Raw genomic sequence first — 21,435 nt, 5'->3', positions numbered from 1 at the left:
TGTATTTAACAAAATTAATGGTAATTTTTAAAAGTTTATTTGTTAAAGAGTCCGTAATGGTTTTTTTTATGACAATACGGGACGAGACGAGTAGGACGTTCAGCTGATGGTAATTGATACGCCCTTTCCATTATAATGCAGTGCCACTCAGGTTTCTTGAAAAACCAAACATTCTTCAACCAAACTTCCAACAATTCTTAGCGGCACTACAATTTCGCTCGTCACCTCAAGGCATACGATGTTAAGTCTCATTTCAGACCGAAACAGTAACGCTTACACATTACTGTTTCACGGCAGAAATAGGCGCCGTTGTGGTTACCATAATCTAGCCACGATCCTGTGCAAAGGAGCATCCCACAGGTTTTAGTCAGTAGGTACATTTATGAAAATTTAACATACGTTCATAAAAATCGTAAACATTTTCCACTAAATAGTTATTTCATTAATATAACACTAGAAATATAAGATGGGTAACTTATTCTAGTAGGCTTTATAAGACACATAATAGCTTTAAGGGTAAAAGTACAGTCACTGTTCAGGCATCATCTATAAATAAATTTAAATGTTTTATAAAAAATGGCTCCGTCGTAAATCCTACTACTCCACAGCTGCATAACTATGTGATTTACAGCCTGGGACTAGATTATAATTATTTTATAGCAGTAACAATGACAGTACAATATTGTATATTTTATTTAAAAGAGAGGTTGAAAGAAAAGTTGCTGGGAGAGTTTCTTGCGCCGCTTCTTCTCTGTCAGACCGCCATTTGTTTCCGAAGTGGTGGTAGTATTAGAAATAACATCAAAAATAATTCTAAATGATTCAAATTTAAGAAAATGATTGCCTTTTATGAAGTGAAACGCATGAAGTTCATATTATGCTTACAAATGTATATTTCAATTGAACTTTATATTGGTTAAAATAACAAATATGGTGGTATATATAAAATATTAAAGAAGTAAGTATACGTATTTTTACCTCGTATAGATTATACGCATGAAGTACACAGATCTTTACCCTCAGTACGATTATCTCTTTTATTAAGTACCTACCTACTCTAAGACCTAATTATAATTATTACATTGTAAGCGTGTACCTATATTAGGTATTTAATACCTTACAAATAGGCAAATAATGTTTCAAACAAATTTATAGATACCACTACTGCATGGTATACCTAATTGATAACTTTTAAATTGTTTTGCCTGTTTATGTGTGTGAGACGGCTCAATCGATTTGAAAGCGGTTTTCGCTTGAGGTTTATGGCGAGCTCACTGGCTTTTAGCTTTTGTTCCATTACAATCGTTTCCCAAAAAAAGTAACGTTACTTATTGAAATAGTACGATAAATTCAATACGGGAAAATTAGGGGGCGTCCGCTAGTCTATACTAAATAGTATTTATAGAAAGCAACCATGCCTCTTTCATAAATAATAGAAATGACAGATTCTTCTATCATTCGTCATGTTAACATTTAGTAAACTTTGTATGCATTTTAAAGAGTGTTTCTAAGAGAATTGATTGATCAATAACAACAAACCTTATGAATTTCAATTCTAGTTTAAGAATGGGGTTGACCAGCAACACGGGTTTATTATCAAGCTTGCCTCAAAGATCAGTTTGTGTTAAGGAAAAGGTGAGTTTTGAAATAGAATTATAAACATATTTATTTGCTACAAACACAATATTTACACAATGATACAGAAAAAACACAAACATAAACAAATTATTCTTTAGAGTGTTTGTCGCAAATGCTGATTAGTATAGCAACCAGTGCTGATCTACCAGTGTGACCAACAAGTAACGCCACACACGAATGCCATAAGTAGCGGACGCGTTTTTAAAATAAAACAGACATTTATATATTATACAGAAAATGTTGTTCAATTCTTTCATCACACTTTCGATAGCAGCATGGTTGGGCAAAATACTTGCTTTGCTTTAATTAAAATACAAATTACGAAATACTATCTCGCATGTATTGAAAATACGAAATACAAAATATTTTTAAGCCGTGTATTTAAAATACAAAATACAGTACTTATTTAAACTATTTTTATTTGAAATACAAATTATAAAATACAGTCTTCTGTTAAATAAAATAGAACTTATATAGTCCAGCTTATTAATCAGTAAAAAACGTAAAAAGCGCTCTTTTCTGCAGAACGCACTCATTAATAGGATCGCTAAATGTTATTTGAAGCCACAAGTATTTGAAATACTAACTACAAAGTCCATCAGCGTTAGGTATTAGAAATTACATTTTTAAGAAGTAATTGAATTACAAATACTTAATACGTATTTGCATTTTAATTACGTATTTTGTAATTTAAATACTATATATATCTACTAATAACCCTGGTTATTAGTAGATCCCTACTTAAGGAAGTACAAACAAGAATAAACTTTAAAATATTCTAACAAGCAAACAGCAATTCCTCTCTGTTCTGGTGATAATTTTATAAACCTTTATGTACATCCCAATCTTAGGCTCCTATTCTACCCATGCAAGTTTCTAGTAGGAACGACTACCCAATAATGCTTAAATATTTTTCAGAGCAACAATATAGAGTTGAGATGCGAAGTAACACCAGCGCCGTACATTCTGAGACCCTACGCCGGTCTGTACAACCCATTCTCACACGGATGCTCGGTTCTCTGCAACCATCCAGCCGATGCCAACGCCAAAGAATATGTTAAACGGGTGAAAGATGCTTGGGTAAGTGTTAATAATTGAATTGGATAACAAACATCGACAAAAATTACTACAGGATGCGATTATTCAGCCAAGTCTTTGTAACAGAAAAGTATTAGCTACCTAATCTAAATACCTGTGATAAGTTGATATAATAATAATGTGCATTACGCACTAAGCTTTGCCTCACAAATCCACGTCTGTGCAAATGAGACTTAACATTAGTACTGGGCAAATGATACTTGACATCTTATGTCTCAAGGTGACAAGCGCAGTTGTAGTGCCGCTCAGAATTTTTGGGTTTTGTCAATAATCCTGAGCGGCACTGCATTGTAATGGGTAGGGAGTATCAATTACTTACCATCAGCTGAGCGTACTACTCGTCTCGTCCCTTATTTTCATTAAAAAAAACACCAAATTGGTTGCTCAATCAAACGGACACCGGGTGAGGAACTCTATAGAGCTGTAAACATTTTATTAAATATATATATACAGCATCCTGCCACCACAAATTTTAGCTACGCATCTCTTGTCTCTGGTATGACCATAGGTATCTGGTTGATGACCATAGGCGGCAGGTGTAGGTGTTTTCCTGTTCCATGAGGTGTGCTACTTCCTCAATATGTAATATGTATATATATATGTAGATATCATTGTGACCCAATTTCAAATTCAAACCTGTGCTGATAAGGATTTTGTCTGGGACAATAGCGACATTTACTAAATTTGATCGAACTAATTAGTTTGATTTGAAATATTGTGGGTTTTAGAAGAAACATTTTGAGTATTGTCGGGATGGATGGCAGATTGTTTGGCATCTTATATCAAGCTAATAAGAATTTACTTGAGTATTTTCAAAGATAGACGGTAGTAGGAGCACTTCTACTACATATTTCATGAACGCTCCCTTGGTTGATCATAAAAATTCAAATTCAAAACTATCTCCTAGTTTTGAATTTATCACTTATTATCAATCTTGGCCAATTTGTAACTTCAAGGACTCGTTATAGGCACACGATGGGAGGACTCATTGCTTTCACGAAGACCTGTCGAAGTTTCAAGACCAATCAGACAAGGATAAAAACAGGACGCCGCATGATATTGTCACCGAAGATATGTTTCGGCGGTATGTTCGTTATCAAGCTTATAATAGGCATTATTAATAATATATTATTGAAATAACTGATTTAAATACATGCATACAAGATTTATTACGAAGGTACAATGTTTGATACTTAAATTAATGATTGGTCTGTGCTGCGCTCAAACTACATACCGGACTACTTAAGAACAATAGCTTTTTTATTACGGCAACTATTAGATGCTTGTGTGCGTGCTATCTTGACACTCAATTACTAAATTACTCAAAAACTGCTGAAAACCAGTGTTGTGTTGGTGTCTTCTGCACTGACCAACAATATACTGAGTCAACTCCTTGTAGCAGGGAATAACGCCGCTTTTTTTTTGTTTCTTTATTTTTTCATAATTTTTGTTACAATTAATTTAATTTATGCTGTAAATTCAAGGCGTGTGTTTTTATTGTTAATGAAGTCTTTCTATTCTATTCTAAATGTGTAACACTCGCGTTAATCAATGAAAATAACATATGTTAGTACTTATATCATCAAGTTAATAAAAATGCTTACTTATTTGACCTACTTATCTATATTTTCATAGCAGGATACAGTAGGAGAACAGACTTCCAGGCAGAAGGTTGCTTTCTCATAAAATATAATAATAAAACAAAATGAGGTTGTCTTGGTGACGTGACGGAGCGCTAGGAAATGTGACCGAGTGTTATACCTATGCTTGAGGTGTTGGGTTTGATCCCCCGGTTGTGTAGTCATATGTAGTCTGCTAGGCATTTATGAATAGTCCAATGATAGATGATAATTTATATTTTTTGTATCATCATCAGCCGGAAGACGTCCACTGCTGGACAAAAGCTTCCCCCAAATATTTCCATGATGATCAGTCTTGCGCTGCCTTCATCCAACGTATTCCGGCGATCTCGACCAGATCGTCGGTCCATCTTGTGTGTTGCTAGCGATGACTTACGGTACGGGCCTTATGAGAAAGCTCATGGTCGCTCAGAGGGCAATGGAGAGGGCTGTGCTCGGAGTTTCTCTGCGAGAACGAATCAGAAATGAGGAGATCCGTAGGAGAACCAAAGTAACCGACATAGCCCAAATGATTGTTAAACTGAAGTGGCCGTTGGGGCAGTAAAGTCCTCGAATGGTGACTAATATCGGAAGACGCAGTGTTGGTAGGCCACAAGACTTTTTGAATACTTAAAGAAAAATTCCTAGGTCCAAAATCGGTCGCAGCAAGGACTCCTACGAGGTCCTATTACATAATAATAATAATAAATAAGCCTTTCATTCAGACTATTAATAAGCTTATATCATTCAAACTTAAACTATTTATAACTAATAGCTATCTCCTAATAAACTACTATTTCTTTAAAGTCTGTGTGCCCTTTGGCATAGACCTCCTCCAACTTCTTCCAAAGTACTCTGTTCTTTGCCTTCATCTCTTTCTTTTTCCGATTTTTGATGCCAGTTTGTTACCCTTATGCTTCACTTCACATCAACTCCCCTTATGGTTTGTCCAGCCCATCTCCACTGCAATCTTTTCACTTTTACTGAAACCGTCGCAAACTCCTGTCGCCATCCTTCTTATGAAAATCACGTACAGATTTTTAGAACTCTAATGTTATTACATTAAATAATATATAAACATATTATTTGTTTAGATACACGGAGACAGATTCCCGACCACATACTCCGGCACCCACTCTCGCTAGCGGCAAGTCCCGCGGCTCTCGAAGATGTCTCACGCCTGACCAGCCGCATCCAAAGACAACTATTGTGGTAGACCTACGGAGGAGTCACAGCCAAGTAAACATGAAATACACTTAGAGTAGTCACGGATGAGGAAAAAAATAAGGACTCCGTGTCACCTTGCATAACAGGCACCAAAACAAGCCGGTAAACGTATTAATACATAACCCCACGCATATACTTACACTAATGCAAGCCGATCGGCCGCTATTATGAGATTTGCCATCGTCTGTGACAGATCAGTTTGCGTCGCAATAATTTAAGGGAGAAAAAATTGTGTAACTGGTATACCCCGTAACCGCACACACACTAGCATGAAGCTGCTTTAATTGCTAATATCACGGCGCGGAGTCCTTCTTTTTTTACTAGTCCGTGGGCATCATGTGGTATCTTGTAACAATAATTTCGACATTGTCATTTTAATTTGATTTAAGCATTATAATACTGTACGCTTTATTATTTGAGAAAATGATAAGCTTATTATTATTAAAATAATCAAGACTTAATAGAATACTATGTATTGTTAATAATTTTTAAAATATTTTGTACTTTAATGTTGGTAATTTTTTTACTATTCCGTGACAATAGTTAACTAATAGATTTATGGGTGATTACTAAGAGAGCCATTGCCCTCTTTCAACATTTATTTAGGACTCACACGAACGTTGTTGGTCTTTTAGTTCGTTGTACGCGTTTTCATTTTAAATACAACCGTGCCTCCAGATTTTTTAAGCGGCAAATCGCCCGTGCAAAGTCAAAACACGTCGTCATAATCGGCGAGCAGCTTTTCAGTTACCCGACCGGAACACGCAAGTTCTGGTCGTTGTCGAAAGCTGCTCTTGGAAACTTCAGCCAGCCGTCCATGCCGCCGTTGCACATGAGGAATGACACCCTGGCCCATACGGCAAAAGAGAAAGCCGATCTCTTGTGCGCTCTTTTCGCCTCCAACTAGACTCTTGACGACAACGGAAAAACACCGCCGACCATCCCGCGGTGTCAGAGCTCTATGCCTGAAGTACAGTTCAGTCAGAAAACTGTTAGGCGAGCTCTGTTTTCGTTGGACGTCAGGAAGTCTAGCGGGCCGGATGGTATTTCTCCAATCGTGCTCAGAACGTGTGCCCCTGAGTTGACGCCGGTGTTAACGCGTTTATTCCGGCACTCTTATTCTAAAGGCGTAGTCCCTGACTCATGGAAGTCAGCCCTTGTCCATCCGATCTAAAAAAAAAGGAGACAGTTCGGATCCCGCAAACTACAGGCCTATTGCTATAACCTCGCTGCTCTCCAAAATCATGGAGAGCATCTCTCTTGGGAAATCGTCAACCAGTGCCGGGAGAAACTTGTGTCTTCTATCGAGTCCTCTCTTGAGAAGGTCGCGGAATGGGGTAAATTGAACCTTGTCCAATTTAACCCCCAGAAGACTCAAGTTTGCGCGTTTACCACAAAAAAAAACCATTTGTCGTATCACCGCTCTTCGACAACACTTCCCTTAAAGCCTCGCCTAGTGTCGGAATACTGGGTCTCGAAATCTCGAGCGATTGCCAATTTCGTGGTCATCCGGAGGGCAAAGCCAAATTGGCTTCAAGGAAACTGGGCGTCATTAATAGAGCACGGCAATACTTCAAGCCGGCCCACATACTAGCGCTCTACAAAGCGCAGGTCCGGCCACAAAAGTATCAGCTCGATCCACTTGACCGCGTGCAACGTAGAGCAGCTCGAATTGTAGGGGACAAAGTGCTCTGTGAACGGCTGGATCACTTGGCGTTGCGTAGAGAAGTCGATTCATTGTGTGTCTTCTACCGCATTTATCACGGGGAGTGTTCCAAAGAGCTATTTAACCTGATTCCTGCCATCAAATTCCACCTTCGCACGACACGCCACAAGTTAGGATATCATCCTCACCATCTAGATGTGTGGCGGTCCTCCACAGTGCGGTTTTCAAGAAGCTTTCTTCCACGTACTACAAAGCTGTGGAATGAGCTTCCTTGTGCGGTATTTCCGGGACGATACGACATGGGTACCTTCAAAAAAAGCGCGTACACCTTCCTTAAAGGCCGGCAACGCTCCAGTGATTCCTCTGGCGTTGCAAGAGAATGTGGGCGGCGGTGATCACTTAACAACAGGTGACCCGTACGCTCGTTTGTCCTCCTATTCCATAAAAAAAACCTATGTCGTATCGACACACATCTAGCAAAAAAGTTCATTTATAGACAAGCTATAATTTACTTAGAAGAAATATTCTGATGAGAAATTAACGCCATATCTACAGATATTGAATATCATAATATAATGTTTATGCTGCATTTCGACGGGGAACGAATAAGTTCATAAAAAGGCCTTTGTCCAGCAGCGGACGTTTTCTGGTTGATGCAGAATGTAGATGCAGAAGTAAATGAAATAATTTGAAAAATGGTAATAATAGGTAATAATTGTGTTTTCAGGAGACTCTCTATTACCACGGCTACACAACATCTGAAGCGATACCATGCAACACAAGTACTACGATTGACAGATCCACCTTACCATCTCTGAACCTCTCCGAAGCTACACACACCAGGCTTGTCAAAGGTGAATGCGAACAGCTGCCACCGCTTGCTTCTCCGCTGGTTCTGACAAAAAGAACTACTAGAGAACCCATGGAAAGGAAAAAGGTAGGTGTATACGTAATAAGTATTTATTAGCTAAATTAAAAAGTCATAAAAGGATTCATTTTCTCAAAATTGATTCCTTTAGCATTATTTTTGATGTGATTTCTAATATACTAGATACTACTACCGCTTCGGAAACAAATGGCGCTCTGTGAGAGAAGAAGCTATGCAACAAACTCACCCAGCATTCTTTTTTGCTTTTCTTTCTTTTCCTACTTATCTCAAATAAAATTTCCTAATTTATAGATGAACTAGTCTTGATTGACACCAGCGAAAGTTGTAAACTATTATATTATTAAGTTGCTAAGTAAGTTATATGATCTAATAGATGGTCTGGGAGATACTTACCTCAATTGCAAAAGTTGTACTTGCATGTAAAAACCCCTTCACGAACTGATGTAGCTCAGGGGTGGGACAGACGCCTTAAAGTGACATTTTCAGAAGACTGTAGTGCCATCTGTTAGTTGGCCCGAAAATGAAAGCTTTGGCAGCTGTCACTCGCTTTGAAACCTTTTAACTTTTCTTATTTGTGTTACTGCCCACTGGTCATAAAATGGCTGCTACGCCTAGCGTTTGCACATGTATGTAGCTCTCGTGTTGCATTTTGCATATTTACACTACTAAATCTATCCTTTATGTTCTATGTTGTGACAAAATTAGATAACTCTACGCGCAATTTCAACATGGTAAAAATTGCAATACCTACATTAAAAAGTAGAGTTAGTTATTTAATTGCGTCAGAACATTAAAAATGAATTTTATAATTTCGATCTTATATATAGTTATTTTCGGGGCCAATCTCCAGATGGCGCCAGCTTTCAAATAGACAGCTCATAATGTGTAGAGAGGGCTCACTTTTCCCTAAATATTATTATACTCTTTGATGTAGCTTCATGGCGTTTGCTAACCCTCTTATTCATAATAGTCTGCTAACTTAAAGCATTGCTAATTCTCACTGTCTTCTTCTATTGACCTAAGTCAGAATGAGAAAAAACACTCCTAAGCGGCTGTTTAAAGTTAGCGGACCATTATGAATAAGGGGGTAAGTGTTGTTGCAATGCTATTGCCACACTCTATAGTAAATAACTATATTTTTTTTTTTTCTCTTTTAAGTCAAATAAGGAACCCATTATGAATATTTCACTGTAGTTCTATCACGACTTCTTATCTAAGGACCGCGTAGAGGTTTTTCACCATTTAGGTCTGGTTTTTATTAGGTACACGACTATTTGGTATGTTTTTGAGTAGGGTTAAAATGAAAGGTTCAATAAATTATTTATATATAAACAAATGTTGCCAAAGAGTACGATGAGCATGTAGACACGTGGGTTGTTCCCGATACCTACTGATCCTGAGCTTTTCATTAAGGCGAAGAGTAAGCAGAAAACACGCAAACATGGTGCTTTTAGACAAGTTTTGTGGTGAAAGTATAGCATTTCGAGCTATGAACACTACTTAATCCTGTTACACATATCCTTAAGTCTTATTTGTAGGTTGCAAATGCTTGCTGTTGGTATATATAGTTAACACTGCCGAGCCTTTTTGAACGACCACTTTTCTTTGAAGTTAAACAAGTTTTTTGGCATGGCGTGACGCACTTTTTTGTTACTTCTCTCAGAATAGTTATTCTTATAGCTTTTCCTTTTTTGTGTTGGTTCATTTATTCAGATTACTAGTGAATAACGAGGATTGTAAGCATATAAACTGTTTTCCACGTAAGAATTTTGAAAATATTGGCTTTGTTACATAGATGGCGGGCCGGCAGCCATGAACTCATATCGCTCAAGGTCGCTGGCATTTAGTGTCGCCTTAAATAAAAAACTACTTCTTGTTAACACATGTAACGATCTAAAAATTAGGTAAATGGGGTATCAGTGCTTGGGTATGAAGAAGAATTATTGTCTCACTATGGCGATTTGCGACCTTAAAACAAGAAAAATATTTTGGACAATAAAACCTACCTCAGCCTTGAACAAACTCACATCTAAATATGGCCGTAAGTTCTTATAAAAATAAAAATTAAAAATGCATTTTTTATGGCATAATGTAATCGCAATAAAACTGAAATGTATATATTTATTTATTGAAGTCTCATCAGTAAATTTAAAAAAACCGGACTCGCCCACCGAGGGTTCCTTAGGTACATATTATTGTTAACAAGCTTTACTTAAAGAAAGAAAGAGAAAAGATTTTTCTCATTCACCGTCATAAATCTAAGATTAGACATAAAAATAATCAAAATCTTCGTTTAAGCTTGTGCCGATAAAGACCTTTCATCCGACTTGTTTCGAAATTTGGATTGCTGTTCATAAAGATCCTGTTTTTTGTGATTCAATTACAAATGTATAGTGATCATAGTTCATATTTCATAGTTCCCCTATTATTTTTTTTATTTTTTTATTTCATAGTTTCACGATTATCCCTTGAAGAAGTGTTCGAATCTTTTTTATGTTAACTTAGAAGTTTCATTGTATCACGACTTCAAGAGACTGTAGATTTGAGTATCTATATAGTTATTATCATTATACTTCAACTCGATACCTCCACGCGTTCCCGAGATAAGTTCTAGCAATTATTTATGGTCGGATTTGTTAATTAGAACTATCAATATATCTTAAATTATTACTAGACCGTGACATCCCAATCTAGATAAGTTTTAATCATACGCATTATCACCAAGTTAGATAACGCCATTCTCATTTACGGGGAGCAAATGTTTGGACCTGTTAAAATATGTTGCCTTTTGTAATATCTACTACGAAATTACTGCAAATCAAAAAAAGGCAAGACAAGACTAATCATAAGAATAAGATAGAACCAAGTATCGTACTGCATGATCCAGCGAAATGTAGAAATAGAAAGCCACTAAAGATTCTACCACCATTCTCAACATCTTGTGAGTGTTCTTTAAAGCATGTTACACATATAGTTGTGAACTATGCACCAAAGAGTAGAAAGAGGGGTGTTTCAAATATTGTTTTATCTATGACGTGGGAGGAAAACGGCCAGAAGAAGAGGATAAAGTTGCCAAACTTAAAACTGCCCTCAAAGAAACCTAAGAAAAATAAATTGGCGAAGGATTCTCGAAATTACGAGAATGATGAATTCTTTTTAAAGTTAGAGGTGAATAATGTGACTTAAACTTAATGCATTTCGAAGATCTAGAGAGAGGTAACGTGGGTCTACGGGTATAATACCCATTATCATAGGGAGCATATTGGCCATTAAGAAACTATTGTAACCTAAAATTTTGATCCAATTGATATTATAATGTGATAGAAACCTAAAATTATCTGAGAAGTTATATCTAAACTAATCTTAATATATATAAATTACGTGACACGTTGTTTGTCCGCGATGGATTCCTAAACTAATGAACGGATTTAAATGGGGATTACTTCATGGAGTGCAGTTTAGTCCAACTTGAGAGATAGGATAGTTTTTATTTCAATTTGGGACCCAAATTATTATTTATCTATACTAATATTATAAAGCTGCAGTGTTTGTTTGTTTGAACGCGCTAATCTCTGGTACTACTGGTCCGATTTGAATGATTCTTTCAGTGTTGGGTAGTCCATTTATCGAGGAAGGCTATAGGCTATGTTTTTTTTCAAAATTAGGGATCCGTAATAAAATTGCTATTTTGTAACACAAGGTGTAAAATCGAAAACCTATTTTTGCGTGCGCTGCAAAAACTATTGACAATAGAACAAAATGATGTACAGGCTATAATATAAGCAATATTTTACTACTTATAAAACTATCATGTGAATTATACTTTATATGGCAAAACAACGTTTGCCGGGTCAGCTAGTTTCTAATATTTTGTATTGACATAATATGTTCTATGAGAGAATTTATTGACGCACAGTTTGGCAGTTCTGCTGTGAAACAATTTCATTATAACAACAGGGAGCCTATTTTACAAAATAATTCTTGATGTTATGAAATATTATTGACAAATTCATAAAAACCAGTATTTTATATTTTTATGTACAGAACAACGTCTGTCGGGTCAGCTAGTAATATTATATAGTTAACCTAATCATAATAATAATTTGTAATTCAGAATCAACTCAAGGCGCTTAATATTGGAAAAACACTTAAAATTAAAAAGTCTGACATACCCACTTCTCAGCGATCGAAGAATGACAAAGAGACCAATGATAAAGCAGACAGTATAGCACCTATAGACGATGAAGGTCAGTATTTATTCATTTGCTATTTACTGTCTTAATTAGCCAGATGATATTAGTAACCAAAATATTGAAAACAAAAAAAAAACCAAAAGATTTTTTTTTTATATAAACATTTTGACTGTTGCTTTTCAATACATTTTTGATAATCTTCTGTATGTTCATAAGCACATTGAGGAATTTTCTAGAAACTGTGACATTCATAATGTTAACGCGAGGCACAAACATAAACTTGTTATGCCTACTACTCGGTTGGTCGAGTTAGTAAGTCTTTTGTTGGGCGATGTATATGCTTCTACAATATGATCCCAGAAAATGTACAAAACAAATGTGTTACGAAATTCAAAAGAATTGTTAAAAAACGTTTGTGTGGGAAAGGTTACTATAGCATGAACGATTTTCTTAATGACACCACGGACTGGGAATAAAGCGAACACCCTCAGGCTCTTTAATTATAAATGTTTATTGTACGATATCACATTGTAATCCATATTTTATATTAAAAAAAAGCCCGCTGAGTTTCTTGCGCCCATTATTCTCAGGTCTGAGGCAGTCTGTTTTGAATGGGTGGTATTTTTTGACGTTCAATAAGTGATTTTAAATCCTATTTTGAATAAGACTATTTGAATTTGAATTGCTGAGGTACCTAGAAAATCGTAGCTTCTGTATTGATTTTAGCTAATATAATATATTTTGCTCTGTGAACAATCTGGGCGTAATAGAATAGGAAAGTCCGTGGCCCTAAGTACGAGACGAGTAAGTGATTCTTGTCGTGAGAGATTAATTTTTTGCGTTTGCTGGCCTAGAAGGAAAGTCTACGTGTTTTTTTGAAGGCGCCCATTTTGTATCTTCCTGGAAACACTCCGCTAGTATCGCATTCCATAGTATGATTGTATGTAGGTGAAATATCCCTAAAAACTGCACTAAACATGAACGCCACGTATACCAGAAGGTCGCCAGCCGATCAACCATAGCGAAAGCCGCTCTGTCGGTTTTTGATAAACAGGTAACCCTATACGTATACCGAGAGCTGGCAAATAATAATGCTCTCCATGATTTTGAAAAGCAGGAAGGTAATAGCAAAAAGGCCTGGAGTTCGAATCGGTATTCGGATCCGAGCTGTCACTTTTTTTGAGATTGGATAGACGAGTGGTGTCTTCCATGAGTCCGTGACTACGCCTTTCGAGTTTGAGTAATAAACGCGTTAGCACCGGTGCGATTGAGACTTTATTGCAGACCAAACAGACAGGAAATAAATAAAGATTTATAAAAAAAATCTTAAGCTGATTACAAACTTAGGTATGCAATGGGCGGTCTCATCGTTTGAAGCGTTTAAAATTGATGCCGGCTAGGTTGTGGGTACCACAACGGCGCCTATTTCTGCCGTGAAGCAGTAATGTGTAAAAATTTTTAAGTTTCGGTCTGAAGGTAGCCGTGGCTAGCGAAATTATTGGGCAAATGAGACATCTTATGTCTCAAGCGCAATTGTAGTGCTGCTCAGAATTATCGGGTTTTTTAAAGAATCCTTTGGCAGCACTGTATTGTAATTACCTTTAGCTGAGTGTCCTGGTCGTCTCGTCCCTAATTGTCATAACAACAAATCTTTTTCAAAATATCATATGTCAAAATAGCCAGCAGTCCAAAACTACTTCCACCATATTACTACTTTTGGCTACTAGGTGGTGAAATCCGAAGACGTGGAAAGCGCCGGCGGAAGGGTCGCGGAGGTGGCAGTGATCGACTGACGTCTGCGGGGCTTGCAGCGCAGGCACAACAAGATCCTGAAACACAGGTACACTAAAACCTCTTAAAGTCAAACCTCGAGGAAGGCTCTACTGAATGTACCAAATATCAAAAAAAAATTTAAACATAAACCCTTAATAAAACAAAAATATTATTAAACAATAGTAGTTACTCAATGGGTCACCAACGCAGCATGCCACTGAGTCAGATCCTTTTGACAACAATAACTGCTTCTACTAAATACTTTTAAATTAAGACAATCATTATAATATAATACAAATATTTGTTTTTCTCTACCATTAGTGTTTTTTTATGTTATTAGTTCTTAATATTTTTTTTTACCTCTGTAAGTCTTTTTTACTTGTAGTATTCTGTAGTTTTCACTCATTCATTCATGTATGTTTTGAGTTAGACAGTTTAGTAAGTTTGTATTCGACTTGCAGAGGTGTTGATTGACAGTACTTTAGTTTTAGTTAGGTGAAATGTGTTGAAATCTTTTCACTTATGCAGATTAAATATATACTTAATGGCTTTTCAAGAATCACTGATTTCTTCGAGTTTTCTAAGGCTTTGACTAATAGAAGGCTTCGAGAAGGTAACAAAACATTTTAACGAGCTGTGGAGGGTTTTCAATATATCGGCGTAAAGAGGTTATATCTAAAGTTTTAGTTTAAAAGGGTACATTAAGATTTTGAATATGTATTTTCAGGAATTTAGGTCTCATAGAAAATTAGGGAAGTAAATACTAGTGCCCTAATATTTTACTAGTATTTTAATTACAAAGCTGTGGAATGAGCTTCCTTGTGCGGTGTTTCCGGGACGGTACGACATGGGTACCTTCAAAAAAGCGCGTACTCCTTCCTTAAAGGCCGGCAACGCTCCTGTGTTTCCTCTGGTGTTACAAGAGATTGTGGGCGGCGGTGATCAAATAACAATTAGCATAATAAAAATCCCATTTTTATTTAAAATTTATAAGTACCTAATTTTAATTCGCGTCTCAATAAACCAGACATAAAAACAAATATACACTCACACTCACTATACCTACGCAAATGCCACTACGTAGTTAACTTCCTCATACGTACTTGTAATCCCTATATTAACCGAAGTCAGTGTAGCTGTTTTTTCCTTTTTACGCAGTTATGCTACAGTTTATTTAAAGGTATGCTTTTGGAATAATAATAGTATCGGTTTACCTTGCATTTATTGACTCATGTGTAATCGCAGGTCGCAGGTATTGGCACAGATTCGCACAACTCCAGCTCCCGTCCGTCGCTAGCGGCGCCAAGCGATGACGTCATTGTACTACCACTAGTCAAGACCGCCTTTTCCAAGAAAACTGACTCCTTTCTCGATGATGACATACTCAAGTTCTTGCATAGAGAAGTGGACGAAGAGGCTATTGAAACAGAGTTTGATGTTAAGGTACATGTTTTGTTTTAAGTGAGAATGAGTGTCCGAGAGATATACCCCCTTATTCATAATAGTCTGCTAACTTAAAGCATTGCTAATTCTCACTCTGTCTTCTTCTATTGACCTAAGTCAGAATGAGAAAAAACACTCCTTAGCGGCTGTTTTAAGTTAGCGGACCATTATGAATAAGGGGGATAGTCTTCCCTAGAACAGCCATCACACATTACCTACTTATGGGTTATATTAGTTTTTATACTAATGTCTAATATTCGCTGCCCAGTACCATGCTATAAATTGACATAAGTGTTTATCTTTATCCCTTTTTGATTCTTGGTTTTAATGGTAAAATTTTTGGATATGTTCAGCGTCGATACGTATTAGAGGAGGCCCTTCGAACTCGTCCGGATCGTGCGCTCAGCCAGGAGATGCATGCTCTGCTCCGCGAGTTACGGTCCCCTGCTGTCTGCCTTGGAGACTGGCTACACGTACCTCGCGTCTTCTCCAGAAAAAACTCGCAATTCGGACTGCCGACTGACTCCAATGACCTGGAAAGTATGTTTAAGTTTTTATATCAGCAAGCAATTCGATAGATACCTACCTACCTATCGGCGTCAAATAATCGCGACCTTATGACCAACGCATTGCTAAGACATTAAACGAGATTGACATACCTACATAGCTATTCTGTAAACACTTTTTTTTCTTTTTTGTTTGTTGCTTATTACAATACTGATCGAGAACCTTTTAGAATAGTCCTAAGAGGTATATTTTAGGGCTTGCAATACCGAGATCTCGGTATTTTTAATTTGCTGTGTTTATTTTTTGAAAACGATTTGTTTTGTTTTCATTTGCTTTTTATTCAGAAATTGTTATTGTTTTTTTTGTGAAAAAAGCAGTATAATTTGATTTATCTCATTTTAATTGTAATATGTGGAGTTGATAAATTAATTGTTTTAAAATGTGCACATTTTCAATATGCGGGATCTCGCAAATACCGAGATCCCGCGGGATTGAATATCGTAATCCCGCAAATGCCAAGATTGAATACAGGCAGCGGGATTGGAAGCCCTAGTATATTTACGCTAGTATATCAAGCGAGACAATTCCAGTGTGCTATTAGTCATCAATAATAGTGTGTAACGCGTTATCAGTGCCTAGTAAAAAGTATATTACCTATTGCGTCCTGCAATAAATTGTTTTTGAACTTAAACTCTTGTTTTGCGAGCTCTGCAGGGTCAATCGCTCATTTAAGTGACACTAAAATTACGTTAACAGAACTGACAGCGATGCAGTACGCCTCAAGATTCGTCACGTTAAAGAAGTCGAAACAATTGCTATATTTGACAGTACTTAGGAAGTTCAGGCCCAATTCGTATAGGATGCCAAAAAAGGTAGCTATATAATTTAATTACAACTAATAGATATTAATCTTAGCTCATTTATACGTCTAGATAGAGTGTGAATGCTGTGTAAACGTCGATAAAAATTTAAGTTGACAGTTAACCTCTATTTTTAGCAATGCACGCAAACTAACACAAATTGACATACAAATCGCGTTAGACATAGTCACGCACACTAATGTAGTAAAACTGGCTTGTTTTCATCGGTTTTCCAACAGCAAGAGGCTCTATCTAGAGTCTAGACGTATAAATTATCTGTGATATTAAGATTTACTCTAAGTTTTTTAGGAAAACATAATTCGTGTTGAACTTTGTAGTAGGTCTAACCTGTATTATATTTACATTAAATCGAGATATGATATTATTTATGAAGAAATCTCTCACAAAAATTTCGTATTTTCTAGGACATACAAGAAGGTCTCATTCTAATGATGGGCGGCATAATGACACATGAGCAGGCAACACAGTATGAAAGTATCATGGAGTGGCAACACTACCTAGACGAAGATTTCTCGGATGAAATAAAATTGCATATGCTTGACACATATCGTAAGCAAAACGCCGAAGGTGATACTGGCGAGGTACATTGCCTTTATCTTTACTTTGAAACAAAGAGTAAAGTACCATTTTTGACATGTACATTCATTTTTTTTTATAAATCCCGTAGTGTTTAATTTTTTCCAAATATTTCAGTCAGTTATCAACACTATAAAGTATAGAACATGGTGTGGCTTGTGCGCCATTTGTGAACGCATGTACGGTCGGTTCCCACCCAGAGACAAGGATCCACCTGAAGGGGTATATTTATATTTTTTACATTTCTAGAATTAATTTTAATAATTATGCAATTTTACACAAATTATGTCGTCTCCGTGACAGCGTCGGGATCAAATCATAGAAGAATTACAGTATTATTACCGTTACGCGGGGTCGGCTTTTCTTATCATGCGGCGCCAATTAAGTCGCGTTTTCGCGCCTTTCTTCACTGAGACCAAGGCGTTTCATGTCATTTTTCATCTATTTGTCCGTACCATTTGAGCCTTGATTCTGATATTTTGTCGGTTATGAGTGCAACTTTAAAGCTTCTTCTTATATATTCATTAAGTATTTTGTCTTTGAGTGTTACTCCTCCCGCCCATCTCAGCAGACGCATTTTGGTGGTGTGTAGCTTTTTGTATCTTTTTGGTTGCCCAAGCTTTACTACCATCCTACTGAGCACCCAGCACGCACGCAGCCTCTACTCCGAATAAGTCGAAGAAGCCTCCGTGCGGGATTTGATATGGAGTATCGATCTCCGGCCTTGTCGGCCCCGAGAGGTATTTTATTTCCCTCCTATAGGGAGATTTATCCTCCATCGAGCACCCAGGCATGGTCTAGGGTATCAGGCTACCCCGAGGATGGCCCTTTTAGGCCAATTATAAAAAAATAATTGTGTTTAAAACCATTAGCACACACACTGCCCGCATATGCAAACCCGTTCTGCAACGATTATCCAAATGAGGATGTCTCATGTCTGGTAGATTGTTTAATATCACAATCTATCTTAGCACCTGCCATCGGCGTACAGGCAATGTCAAGACGCTTACGCTTACCAGCCGGGTGATATTGTCCTTCCACTGTTATGAATGTGTCCATTGTTATATACTACCTACGAGACTAATAATACGATATATTGTTAGTTTCGTATGTAGTATATAGCAGTAAAATCTGACGGCATGTAAGAAGCCTGATCGCCTGTCACTGTATTTAACGAGCGGAAAGACATTTTTACTTCATAACGCTTCATTCTGTTTTTTAAATAAAAATAAGGGACGTGACGAGCTTCAGCTGATAGTAATTGATACGCCCTGCTCATTACAATGCACTGCCGCTCAGGATTCTTGAAAAACACAAGATTTCTGAGCGGCACTACAATTCCGCTCCTCACCTTGAGACATAAGATGTTAGGTATCATTTGCCCAATAACTTCACTAACTACGGCGCCCTTCAGACTGGAATACAATAATGTTTACAGATTACTGCTTCACGGCAGAAATAGGCGCCGTTGTGGTACTCATAATCTAGCCGGCATCCTGTACAAAGGAGCCTCCCACTCTTTCTATCATTATAGTGAAAATTATCGCAACGTCTGTTATATGTCTCTCATTAAATTTGATGACAAAAAAGAGCTGCGGGTCACTTGAAAATAAAAGTGATCATCGCCGCATATGATCATGAATGCCTGATGAATATTTTATTAATTAACCAAACTTTAGTGAAGCTGGTAAGTTTTAAAATGAAAAATAGATTAGTTCTAACATTTCCTCCTACTTAAAGTTGATTGATATAATATTATTATGTACTTACCTGTTTTAATTTTGTTTTCAGATCGAGCTCAGCGACTTTACAATGATAGAAACAAAATTATCCGCCTTGAACGTTCATCGTGGATTACTCGAAATATTAAATACAATTCGGTCGCGCTGAGTGGCATGAGAAGGTTTTAGGGCAAGTGTACATAAAGCTAAACGCTAAAAAGGGCTGGAGACGTATCTGCGCAGTAACCATTTATCGACCAAATCAGAAAGAAGAAAGATGTGGGGGAGTGCACTCAGTGCTCCTACACTCGCTTGCGATGCGAACTATCTACAAGGCTGAAGTTGAGTTTACGTTTTCGTATACCTACCTTAGCTAAATCAGTGGGAATTTTCAATCAACCAAGTTTTCTAATTTATTTTCTGTACACCAACGCCTAATTCAAAATATCAACAGGTATAAACAGCTGTAACGAAGTGTAAAGATTTCCCGTTTAACTCGTTTAAATATACCATCCGAGTTCTCGATTTTTACATAGTTTTAAAAGCGGTTAATACTTTTTTTTTGTAATTAAAGATTATTATTGAGATTCATGTTATATTATGATTTTTTATAAAGCATTATAATATTCATTTGTTTTTCTTGCCTAAGCTTGAGTATATCATTTTAAATAATGAATTATGTACTAAATAAAAAAGCGTTAAGTTAAACTAAAGCTGAAAAGTAACGGAAAAGGAAAGATTACATCCTGCAATTTAAGATTTTATTAATTTAGACTGGATTTCTGTTTGAAATTGTTTTACTAAACCACTTACTTATTTTAATAAAACTTCTTGCAAGAATTTCGTTTCAACATAGACGTAAACTACTGAAGAAACAAAATAAGAAATTGTCTTCAGCTTGGGACTCTAGGTCTATCTATGGTTTTAATAGATTCTATTTATTCATGTTCTTCATCGATAGGTTCCTAAGGAAGTAAGTTGTAAGAAAAGTTACATAAGTATTCAAATTTTTTCATTTTTTTTTTGAGAAATGCACAATATAATATAATATGCTCTCATAAGACAATAGAGTACCTGCTAGCTAATACAGAAGGCTAACCAGAATTATTACACGAAGAGCTACTCAGATTGAGCTGGCAATGGTGAGAAGTAATTATGGAAAACAGACAATAATAACCTTTGAGGGAGTTCAGATACATAACAACATGCCCTCAGAAATAAGAAATACCTACTTTAATTGTTAAAATGTTAATTTCACATGTAAGTGACGATAGGTCTTAAGGACGCGTTTACGAATCGGACAAAAAATAAAAATGAATCGTCTAAAATTCATATATTTTTCGGAAAAGCTGAACTTTAAAGTGTGGTATTAAGGGTTATTTTATTTTGTAACTCCGTACGCATTGCACAGAAAGATCTATCGAAACAACGTCAGTCCACGCCACGTCCGCGCTCGGCCGCCATCGTGGGTAGATACTGTGTCGGTTGTAAGCAGCAGCTCGTACTCGGAAAGATCGCTGTACGAACATGAATATTTTTTATAAGCTCTACAATACTGTCTTTGATACTTTACATATTTTGTACGCCGTCAGATTTTCAAAAAATTATGTTTCTGTATTTTTTTGAAGAATTAGTGATTTATAAGTTCATCTCTAAATATAGGGTATATATTAAATCGACATCCAAGATGGCGCCTATAAATTTTACCAACTTCTCTTCATGGGTCTCATTTTCATGGTTTTCGGGGTCCACAATAACGAATATCGGGTCAAAATCGAAATCCAAGATGGCGCCTATGAATTTTACCAACTTCTCTTCATGGGTGTCATTTTCATGGTTTTCTGGGTCAACAATAACGAATATCGGGTCAAAACCGGATCCAAGATGGCGCCTATGAAATTTATCAACTTCTCTTCATGGGTGTCATTTTCATGGTTTTCGGGATACACAATAACGAATATCAGTTCAAAATCGAAATCCAAGATGGCGCCTATGAAATTTACCAACTTCTCTTCATGGGTGTCATTTTCATGGTTTTCAGGGTCAACAATAACGAATATCGGGTCAAAACCGGATCCAAGATGGCGCCTATGAAATTTATCAACTTCTCTTCATGGGTGTCATTTTCATGGTTTTCGGGATACACAATAACGAATATCAGTTCAAAATCGAAATCCAAGATGGCGCCTATGAAATTTACCAAC

At 36.7% G+C, this 21,435-nt stretch overlaps 1 protein-coding gene across 2 annotated transcripts; it reads left to right on the top strand.

Moving 5' to 3' along the window:
• Positions 1-1,491: 1,491 nt before the first annotated feature.
• Positions 1,492-19,861, top strand: LOC126979618 (uncharacterized). Of its 2 annotated transcripts, XM_050829049.1 has the most exons (13): positions 1,492-1,635; positions 2,557-2,718; positions 3,705-3,820; positions 5,450-5,594; positions 7,976-8,185; positions 12,252-12,384; positions 14,058-14,170; positions 15,349-15,546; positions 15,900-16,086; positions 16,810-16,925; positions 17,339-17,515; positions 17,628-17,732; positions 19,302-19,861. In XM_050829049.1, the coding sequence occupies exons 1-13, from the start codon at positions 1,543-1,545 to the stop codon at positions 19,398-19,400; spliced, it is 1,854 nt and encodes a 617-aa protein (XP_050685006.1). In that variant the 5' UTR covers positions 1,492-1,542; the 3' UTR covers positions 19,401-19,861. The 2 variants fall into 2 exon arrangements, with proteins under 2 accessions (XP_050685006.1, XP_050685007.1); XM_050829050.1 differs by lacking the exons at positions 1,492-1,635; positions 2,557-2,718; positions 3,705-3,820; positions 5,450-5,594; positions 7,976-8,185 and adding an exon at positions 10,916-11,305.
• The last annotated feature ends 1,574 nt before the right edge of the window (positions 19,862-21,435 follow it).

This window comes from Leptidea sinapis, chromosome 3, assembly GCF_905404315.1.
Source record: "Leptidea sinapis chromosome 3, ilLepSina1.1, whole genome shotgun sequence".
Lineage (NCBI taxonomy): Eukaryota > Metazoa > Arthropoda > Insecta > Lepidoptera > Pieridae > Leptidea > Leptidea sinapis.
Note: the sequence above shows the minus strand (reverse complement) of the source record. Positions and strands in the feature narration are given on the sequence as shown.

Bases quoted from the DNA above. Each gene is read 5' to 3' on its own strand.
- LOC126979618 (XM_050829049.1), top strand. From the start codon at position 1,543: ATGAATTTCAATTCTAGTTTAAGAATGGGGTTGACCAGCAACACGGGT. The intron at 8,186-12,251 runs GTAGGTGTATAC...TTTGTAATTCAG, and splicing joins AACCCATGGAAAGGAAAAAG to AATCAACTCAAGGCGCTTAA. The intron at 17,733-19,301 runs GTATATTTATAT...TTTTGTTTTCAG, and splicing joins ACAAGGATCCACCTGAAGGG to ATCGAGCTCAGCGACTTTAC.